At 36.2% G+C, this 10983-nt stretch overlaps 1 protein-coding gene across 3 annotated transcripts in view; it reads left to right on the forward strand.

The window, feature by feature from the left end:
• Positions 1-10698, forward strand: part of SYT1 (synaptotagmin 1) — a 593135-nt gene extending 582437 nt beyond the window's left edge. The window contains exons 11-12 of one of the 3 annotated variants that reach the window (XM_023218440.3): positions 2420-2553; positions 7611-8731. In XM_023218440.3, the coding sequence (XP_023074208.1) occupies positions 2420-2553; positions 7611-7817 (341 nt within the window). In that variant the 3' untranslated portion in view covers positions 7818-8731. Of the gene's footprint in view, positions 1-2419; positions 2554-7610 lie in introns of all 3 variants that reach the window. The other 2 variants (XM_023218610.3, XM_023218531.3) reach the window with 2 other exon arrangements.
• The last annotated feature ends 285 nt before the right edge of the window (positions 10699-10983 follow it).

Raw genomic sequence — 10983 nt, forward strand, 5'->3', positions numbered from 1 at the left:
TTACAAAAGCAACAGATCAGCAAGTCCTAAGTTAACTCTTTGACCTTACCATCTACCTCTCTTCCCCCGGCCTTCTATTGTTTCTCAAACATGCAGAAGGAGGTGCTACATAGGGCCTTTGCAGGTACTGCTCCTTCTGGCTGGTACAAGCATCCACCATAGAGCCAAATGACTGGTTCTTTCTTGTCTTTTGGTTCTCGGCTAAAACGTTGCCTTCTCAATGACGCTCCTGATCAACCTTATTAAAATCACCCTATTCTCCCCAAGGCATTAATAACATCATGTCAGAGCTTTTAGCAAAATCTGAAACTATCCTGTTGGGTTTTTAATTTGCTTACTGACATGGCTGATGTGCAAGGTTTTTTCTTATCACTTATTGTGTTAAATTAATCAGTAGATACTCAGAGTGCTTCTCTTGAGAAAATCTATGCCTCAATTAGGTTGATAAAGTTTCAACACATGAACACAGGAGGCATATACAATATATACATGTATTTCATCAGTGCCAAAGAACAACTGGAGACATGACTATCTTTATAAAATTGCAAGAGGTTGGATGGGGCAGCTAGGGAACTTTATAAAACAAACAAGGTCTCTGAACCAAAAATCAACTGTGTGTGAACCAAAAATCAGTTGGCCGTGAACAGTAACATGGATTATCAGTGACATTTTTTGCTTCCATTTACAACTGTTTACAGTGGATTTTTTTTTTTTTTTTTAACTGATCAACTCTTTAGTTTATGGAGCTGGTTTCATATCTCTAGGCCTGTTTTTTAAAGATATTCTTAATTTTGATGAAAATCTTCATTATGATCCCCTGGACTGGATGTAACATTTTAAAAAATCTCCTAACAACATGTATCCTAGTAATGTAGGCTTTGGGGTAGTGGGAAAAAGACAGGAATGGGAGTCAGAAGACCCAGACTGAGGCCCTAAATAAGTTCCACTTATTCAACAAAAACTGAATATGTGCCAGGCACTGTTTTAGCAAATTCAAATAGTGAATATAACAGACAAAGTGTCTGTCCCTTAGGAATTATGTTCTACTGGGGATAGAGAGGGGGAGATAAAAATACCCTTTTTTCATCTGTAGTTTTCTCTTCTAAAAATAGGTGGCATTAGACCAGATCATCTGGAAAGTTTCTCCCAGCTCTACATGTTCTGAGAGAGAGAAAAGAAAATTTGAAAGGCTTAGCAGTAGTTATTTTAGGGAAGTAAAATCCTAGATTTAAATTTTTTTTTCTTTTTGGTCATCATTGCTTTCTGATATTTTTTCTATAATGAACATGCGTTACATATGAAATGGAAAAATGTTTAAGAAAAACAGTAGAGATTTTCCTTTCAACCGTGAGCATTGGTTTCTAGTGACCTGAAGGTACAACATTCATCCATTAGGAATGGGAGCTGCAAATGGAAATTGTCGTGCCCCTGCAGTGACTTATTAATCTTTGCCTAATGAGGCTTTAAAGAAACTGCTCAGGGGATCTTTATGCTCCTTTTCCCATTGCTTCAGTGTGTACCGGTCTCTTCTCTTTTCCTCAAACACTTGAAGGTCTTCTCTACCTAGGAATATTTAGGCTCAGTTGGCCTGATCTTACCCTTCAACCTTCACATCTCAGCTTAAATGTTACTTCCACAGATGCCTTACCAGAGCAAACGAAAACCTAAATTCCCTATCTACTTTACTACTCACCATATCATCCTTGGTATTTCCTATATTATTTCTACTCTGCTTTTTTCTTACAGAGTACTCTTGTCAACTCGTAATTTCATGTCTTTTGTCTCTATATAAACTTAGTCTATTTTTCCCCACAGTCTGAAGTTTCATTGTGAAGACAGGGATAGTCCGTTGTGTTGAGGCTATATTCCTAGGGTCTAACAGTGCCTATCACATCATAGGTATTCAACTCATATTGACTGAGTAAATTAATAAATGAATGAATAAAATGGTTCTTTTGTCCTCTCTCTGTTAAGAGTTTTATTCCCATACAGGGTTGTGCTGCAGGCAAGCCCTTCGCCAGCTCACAAGAGCGAACTGTTAATTTTTCAGGGATTTTGCAAGCCAATTGTTAAGCTTAGTGGCTTGACATTGGCCTCGGTTGGAGTATATATATAAATACCATAGACATAGGAAAATGCTACATGTTAAGACTTTTTTTTTCCCCAAAGAGCTGGTTTACCAGCATACCGCTACTCTCATCTTCTAAATCAAACTATAAATATTGAGCTATCATGCAAAAAGCATGCCTCATAGGTTACTTAAAATATTGCAATAAAAAATTATTGAATTTAAAAAATGCTAAATACATGCTATATAATTATTTACCCATGGGAAATACTTAGTTCTTTCATAAGCTAAATTATAATCTAAAATACATGTCTCTGATCTCCTAAAGTTTCTTTTCTGTTTTTCATTCAGATCCTTACGTGAAGATTCATCTGATGCAGAATGGTAAGAGGCTGAAGAAGAAAAAGACAACAATTAAAAAGAACACACTTAACCCCTACTACAATGAGTCATTCAGCTTTGAAGTACCTTTTGAACAAATCCAGGTAATGTCAAACATAATTTTGTCTTCCCACTCAATTTCATTCCTTCAGACCACATAAATTATACACACAGACCTTGTAAGTTATGCCATTCATTAGATGCCTTCATTAGAACTGCCATTCTTACTCCCATGCACATTTGATGCTTGAGCTACATCAAGAAGGATAGGATAAAATATACAGCGCAGGATGTGCTGACTCATCAGCCCAAAACAGCTGGCACTGTGTTGAGCGGAAAAAGAGGAAAAGCAAGTAGGAAAAAGAAAATCAACAGAATAATTCTGCTTACTCAAAAAGTGCATCTATAAAAGTTAAAAAGCCCAGAGAAAAACATGAGCTTTCACTATTTACTCCCAGACCATAAATAAGTCTCCTCATCAGATCTTTAGAGCAAAAAATAGTGACAAGAGAAATATTTTTGGTTGATGCTAAATATGCAGCATGTTGAGTCTTTATTAAAAGATGATTAACAATAGAAAAATTAGGCTACAGTTGTATTTTCAATTATTTAAATTCAGCTTCCTGTGTCTGAGTTGGAAAGGATGGCCATTTTAGTAAAAATGGAGACTTAATTTGCCAGACAATAATTCTGATGGGAAATATTCTATTAAATGTCCTTGTAGTTAACATGTTCAAATTAAATTGCCACATGTAGCCACAATGATAACATGCAATCTTATCATTTAGGGGTTTTTAAAAATATTTACATTTTCTCACCCCATCTCCATAGTTAGCCTATAAGAATCTAAAGTTCAGCCGGGCGCACCGGTGGCTCAAGCCTGTAATCCCAGCACTTTTGGGAGGCTGAGACGGGCGGATCACGAGGTCAGGAGATCGAGACCATCTTGGCTAACCCGGTGAAACCCCGTCTCTATTAAAAAATACAAAAAACTAGCCGGGCGAGGGGGCGGGCGCCTGTAGTCCCAGCTACTCCGGAGGCTGAGGCAGGAGAATGACGTGAACCCGGGAGGCGGAGCTTGCAGTGAGCCGAGATCCGGCCACTGCACTCCAGCCCGGGCAACAGAGCGAGACTCCATCTCAAAAAAAAAAAAAAAAAAAAAAAAAGAATCTAAAGTTCATATCCAATAATTTTGGGCCATTTCTTGCAAATCTTTAATGGGCATCATAGAGTCAAACTGCATAAAACAACACTGTTGTTACATTTTATTCAATAATTGGCACAGGTGTATATTTTCAGTGATGAAAAAGTTTGCCCATAACTTGAAGGAGAAACAAAGAGCAGACATCAAATCTACAACAAAGGACCTTCTAAAGGTCCGGAATAACAAATATTCTTTAGTATTTTATTTTATTTATTTAAATTGCCAAATAGTAGTGTACATATTCATGGGGCACATAGTAATGTTTTCATATATATAATGTATTGTAATCAAATCAGAGTAATTAGCATATTTATCATCTCAAACATTTATCATTTGGTTTGGGAACATTCAATATCCTACTTGTAGCTATTTGAAATTATATCATATGTTATTGTTAACTATAGCCATCCTATAGTGGTACAGAACACTAGAGCTCATTCCTCCTGTGTAGCTGTGATTCTGTATCCTTAAACAAATCTCTCCCTATCTTCCCGTTCCCAGTCTTTAGTATCCTTTGTTCTACCTTTTATTTCTATGATATCAACTTTTCTTTAGCTTCCACATGAGTAAGAACATACAGTGTTTAACTTTCTGTTCCTGGCTTATTTCACTTAACATAGTGTCTGCCAGTTTCATCCACTGCCACAAATGACAGGATTCATTCTTTTTTATGGCCGAATCATATTCCATTGTGTATACGTACCACATTTTATTTATCCATTCATCTGTTGTTGGACACCTAGGTTAATTCTGTATCTTGGCTGTTGTGAATAGTGCCATACCACCCTTAATAGGCCCAACTGTGTCTTCATTTACCTTTAATCTATTCTTAGAAGACAGTATCTTATGAATGAATCACAGCTTTATTTCATGAAGAAAACTAATATAGCTACCTTATTTTATATATATAAAATATATTTTTAAATATATAAGTACAGCTATATAATATATACATATATAAAATAAGTATAGCTATTATATTAGCTTTCTTCATAGAAACATTAATCCAAAGACTTATATATATATATATATTATACGCCTAGGTCCAAGTTAATCACTTTATGTATGTAATCTCATTTCATCCTTAGAAGAACTTTATGAGAAAAGTACTATCGTTATTATCCCAATTTTATATGTAAAAAAACTGAGGCTTAGAGTTTCTTTACCTTTATAAAGTAGGAATGATAAGAGTCCTTGTCAAAGTGAGATTATGCAATAAAAGCACTTGGAACAGCGCCCAATACATAGGAACACACAGTAAACGGTCCTATCATCATCATCATTATTATTCACATGCTAATGTCCTCTCTTTTCCAAGTTAGCATTTTATTAGAAAATGGATCTAACCATAAGATTAAATCAGTATACAAATCAGTGCTGTCTAATAGAACTTTGTGATGATTGAAATATTCTGTCATCCATGCTGTCCAATAATATGGTAGCCACAGGTGGCAAATGAGTACCTCAGTCACTAATTTGACCAAGGAACGTTATTTAACTTCCATGTATTTAAATTTAAATGGATACAGCTAGATGTGGCTGGTAGCTACTGTGTAGTATAGGGCGTCTTAAATGACCAAAAATAAACAATAACTCTACCCTCTTCATATTGGTTAATAGTTTTAAATACAACCTTTATCATATAAATTTTCCCATGGTGTCAAAATTATACATACTTATTCATTTTCAACATCTGTTACATAAGTAAATACAGAGGACACTGGTTCCTTCTTCCCAATAACTTGTTCACTAGCCTGAACCAGGGGGCCCCATGCTTTGGACCCACTCACAAACCCTCAAGACATCAATTTTTTCCAACAGTTTATTTGCAATATTTCTTCAGTGAACTCTTTTGAGTTCTAAGACCTCATTCCTATGGAAACTAACACCTCCTGGCATTTAATTTTTTTAATTTCACTAAATAGTATAAAGCAAGGCACTGAGATGAAAACTCCCATTGAGCTACAATTCTATGCCTTTAAAATAAATATCCTTTTCAACTACAAACTGCAGAAAATGCAAATATATTGAAAGTGAAGCACATTAGAAATAAGACATAGGTTATAGATTTCTGGGGCAGCATTTCAGAGGCAGTAACATTTTGTCAGGACAGACAGAAACTAAGCCCAACATAGAGTACATTAGACATGGAAACAATGAGCATTCCTTTGGCTGTATCCCTCTTTCTCTACTCCTTGAGTCAGTTTGTTCCTTTTTTTTTCCTTTTTTTATAGGAGGCAACTTTTCTGGTCTTTACCTTTTTCTAGAAAAAGTAATTGAGTATTTCACATGCTAAAATAGGGGTTTAAGTTTCCCTTATCCTGAGGTTATAAGAAAATCTACCTGTTCTTCTGCCTTTCTCTATCCCTATAAAATGTATTATGAAAGAAGCAAAATACACGAATTTCCAAATGCATGTGAAAATGTAAGACTTCCTCCCCCAAATGTAGAAATAAACTACATATGCAGCTGGAAACATTAATCCAAAGGCATCACAAGGATATTTTGTCTTGAATGCTACTAATCAATGCATTCCTAAGTGGAATAATCAAACTCTAAAAACTTCTGTTGCCTTTGTGTATCATGTCCCCCGCCCCATTCATTACAATATGATTGCTTCCCGATAAGTTTGCTTAGAACAAGTTCTAAGAATCAATATAGCCCTCTTCTTGGTTCCAGAAACTACCCAGTGGATAGTTAATTCCTTTAACAATGGAATCACTTCCAGGGAAGTTTGTCTCTTTTATTGCCAATGTGTTGCATTTTACATTCTAAATTCCACTTTCAGAAGTGATTGCTTTCTCTGTTCTGAAGCTGTATATCAATGACATTTCTCATTTCATTAATATAATAAATCAGTCTTCAGCATATAAAGTCCACTAAAGGGCTCTAACTCAGCTGGCTCTTCATCTGGCCCTAGCTTTTATAATTATATTTTCTGCTACTTTTAACTCTGGCAATAAATGTTATATATTCCATTTATTTTAAACTCTTATCCTTACACTCATCTGTTAGATTGAAACCGTCACATATTCTGCTAAGTAAATTAATTACTCAGAAAGTAGAACTGAAATGTGCTTTTAAAAAGTATATCTTTTATACCATAATGGTATAGGTTTGCTTTCATCAGTTTAATCATTCAGAAAAGGAAGTTATCAAATAAACTTTCAAAATCTGATGGAATCATGTAAATCCTATGTAGCCTAAAATGATATTTACATTTGATATCAATGCCAGATACATAGTAGTTACTCAGTAAATGTTTACTAAGAGAACGTATGGATGAGAAAAAAAATCTTTATTACTAGTTTTTAAAGACTTTCACTATAGTATCATGTTTTATGCTCACAGTCATATGATTAGTTGAAATTCTACATTAATTTTTTTGTAACATGCTGTTCCCCCTTGAAATTGGATTATTGCACATGGTTGCCTTGGGAATTGTAATCAAATAGAATGGCCTAAACACCAATGCCAGAACTTTCACCGATGAGACAATTGAAGCAAATGAATTTAGAGGTTAGCACAAGTTGACACAGACCCCATGGCACGGAGGTTTACAGCATAGGCTCTGAAAACCAAACAACTCATTCCTTAAACAACCTCAGACAGGTTATCTAACTTCTCAGAGCTTCAAGCATCCTTATCTGTATAACGGCAATATTAATAGGATCTATTATGAGAAGTAACTGTGTTCATTCATGTAAAAGACATAGTGCAACATATATAATAAAAATTAACGTTTGAGTAGTAAGATGATGATGGTGACAATTATGATATAGTAACGGAAAAAGGAAATTTGGACTCAAGTTTCTACATTCAAGTCATTTTCATCCTCATCCTAGTGCTTGGAGACTGATTCTTTTATTTCCAATTCTTTAGTGCTCAAGGAAGCTTTATAGTCGGGCCTTATCTCTAGAGCTAGATGATTCATATTCATTTCATGTCTTCTTTCAGAAAGTGCAGGTGGTGGTAACTGTTTTGGACTATGACAAGATTGGCAAGAATGATGCCATCGGCAAAGTCTTTGTGGGCTACAACAGCACCGGTGCGGAGCTGCGACACTGGTCAGACATGCTGGCCAACCCCAGGCGACCTATTGCCCAGTGGCACACCCTGCAGGTAGAGGAGGAAGTCGATGCCATGCTGGCCGTCAAGAAGTAAAGGAAAGAAGAAGCCTTTCTGCATTTGCCCATATAGTGCTCTTTAGCCAGTATCTGTAAATACCTCAGTAATATGGGTCCTTTCATTTTTGCAGCCATGCATTCCTAACACAATTCAGTGGTACTTCAAATCCTGTTTTAATTTGCACAGATTTAAATGTAGAGAGCCCCTAAGTCCTTCATCACACCACTGCCCTCCAAATCTACTCTTCTTTTAAGCAATATGATGTGTAGATAGAGCATGACTGAAATTATTTATTGTATCACACTGTTGTATATACTAGTATGCTAAAGATTTATTTCTAGTTTGTGTATTTGTATGTTGTGTTTCCTAATCTGTGTATATCTAGATGTTTTTAATAAGATGTTCTATTTTAAACTATGTAAATTGACTGAGATATAGGAGAGCTGATAATATATTATATGGTAATATAGTATCGTCTGCATTCCAGCAAAAATATCAACTCGTAAGGCACTAGTACAGTTAAACTGACATCTTAAAGGACAACTTAAACCTGAGCTTTCTATTCAATCATTTGAGTACCAAGATAAACTTACACCACATACTTGGTGAATCCAATTTTGTAGAATTCCTACACAGGCAAAATAGCATGATCTGAGCAGCAGCATCCAGGCTGACCTCAAGGAAGCATAGCCACAAACCAGAATAGCATCTGTCTGTACATATTTACAAAGCTAAAATAATGGCTTCACTCTTACATTTGAGGAAGCAACTGAACAGGAGTCAATGATTTCATATTACTCCTTGTAGAATAACAACAAGGTGTTCCGTGTGTGTGTGTGTATGTGTGTGTGTGTGTGTGTGTGGTGTGCACACATTTGTTTGGGGTTGGGGGGAGAAGAAGCTAAGGGGAGAAGTTAACATTTATGAACTATTGCCTGACTATTTAAAAAGAAAAAAGTAGCTCTCCATTATCACCTTTATACAAAATGTGCATCCTGTGAATTCTGTTTCAGATTTCACACCTATCATAATTCCAAAAGGTTTGCACATTAGAGTTTGTAACAAAATATTTTATTACATAAAACCAGATTACAAGGAATGCAGGATATTTTTAACACAGCAATCTGTGCTTATTACACAAAATTACTTTGTGGTAAACAGACAGTATTGTAATCCCATCAAAAGATGAAAAAAAAAACAAAAAACAAAAAACAACAATTAGCCATAGTTATGAATGCACTTCAATTAAGCCAAAACAGACAGCTAGTGATCTTTTTATATACTCTTTTTACTTAAATAAGTTTTAATTTGTCCTTTAAAAAAAGGTGAAATAAACCAAGAACAAGTTCTAGAAAACTGAAGCAACCTCTTACGTATACTAGATGCTTGATTTAGGAGGAGTTTTTAAACGTTTTCAATGTTATTATGTAGTAAATGGCACTATTATGAAGCTACTAGTCATTCCATAAGAGTCTTAAAGGACTGCTCTGTGTAACACTGTGACTGCCGTGTGTGCTTAGACCCGTAGTTTCCTCAGTGGATAGCACTCAATTTATTCCGTAGTGATATTGTAACAATACTGCCATTCCCTTCTACTGCACTGCCCAAGGTGTGTGTAGCACAAACAGTTCTCATTACAAAGGACCAATCCAGAACTGAAAAGCTATGCATAGGACAAGGAAGATACACGGAATGGGGTGGAACACAGCATTTTGTCAAGCACTGTGCAATATTCCATATTTTTCCCCACTATGGTAGACAACCACTTCGTGGAAGGGCAGCCTATTATCTCACACTGCATCTAGCCTTTTCTCCCATTCACTTCTGTGACCCATTTTAATTCCCAGGCCACAGACAGTAACAATGCTGTGAAATGAAAGTTTGTCTTCACAAATACCAAAACAAAATGGAGGAAAACTAAGCATTGGCCTCATGTTCAGTCTTCAGGATATCACACCATGTCTTTTCAAAAACTAAAGAGAATTCAAAAAGGGCTGATGGTAGGCTTTGAACATGGGGTTGGCTGTTTCCCAGTAAAACTGGAATTCCTGTCGTTACTGTTTCCTTATCAAAGAAGGGGCACGCGCTTTTGCCTTTCAGGCCAGACACAGCAAACGCTTTATAATTGGCACAGACATAAAGGATAAAAGGAAAACAACATCACCGTCTGCTGATGGTCCATACTTCTTTAAACACATAGGCAATAGAAAATACACACAAGCCAGAATGTGAAATTAAATAACGGTTTGAATAGAAAATTCAAACAAGACTCTTTCCAATTTAAAGGGCCAAACCCCACCAAAGAGAGGGAGTTGACTGGCTTTTAAAAAATATTTAAATACCACAAATGGCATTTAATTTCACTGTATTCAGCTTTAAGTTGTACACAATGAAACCACACTTTAAAACAAGCAGGTTCAAGCTGCTGAATATACATTACTTCTTGCATTAAAGTACTACTAATGCATTCTCTTGCAACACTGCCAGACATGGGATTGTCACCATAGAATTAGTTGGTACTATGCCATCTTTCACAAGTCAGTGATGGAACCTGCTTTATGACCAAGATTCATCCTCAAATAAGCCACATGTACCCTTCTGACAAAGCTGTGTAAAGTATTAGAATCCGATGCTCTAGAAAGATCCTAGTTGCCTTTGTGTATATTTACTGCCTGCTTGAGTGTTTCTATGTGTGGGTTTTCCCTGTATCTTGTAGAAATGTTGGGGTGTTTTATTCTGCCATATGGCTCGTGGCCTGCGAGCCAACTACTTCAGCTGTATTTTACCTTCATTTTTGATGAGGTGATTTAAATTTTGTTTCACTTTGTGTAGTGAATTCCACAGTAGTTTTCTGATTGTTGTTAAAAATGACTTAACATACTACACAGATATTCAATAAAAATGTTTTATTTCCTGTTGATGTTGCTGCCTTCCCACTCTTTTCCTTGCGTGACTCTGGTGGTAAGCCAGTGGCCTATTGACTTTGGGGGACTCCTGGAAGCAGCAGCTAAAGAAAACTGCACTGAATGCCAGCGTCTGAGTCACATCTGAATACAGAATGGCTGGAAGGAAAACAACACCCGGGAGCATTTGGCCATGACCGCGTGTTGTTCCTGGGCAGCGTCATTCTCAACATGTGTTTCTCTATGCTTGTTTGTCATCAGTTCATCTGGCAAACTTGGAGGCTTTTCACTTCGCCCAA

This window comes from Piliocolobus tephrosceles, chromosome 10 (assembly GCF_002776525.5).
Source record: "Piliocolobus tephrosceles isolate RC106 chromosome 10, ASM277652v3, whole genome shotgun sequence".
Taxonomy (NCBI): domain Eukaryota; kingdom Metazoa; phylum Chordata; class Mammalia; order Primates; family Cercopithecidae; genus Piliocolobus; species Piliocolobus tephrosceles.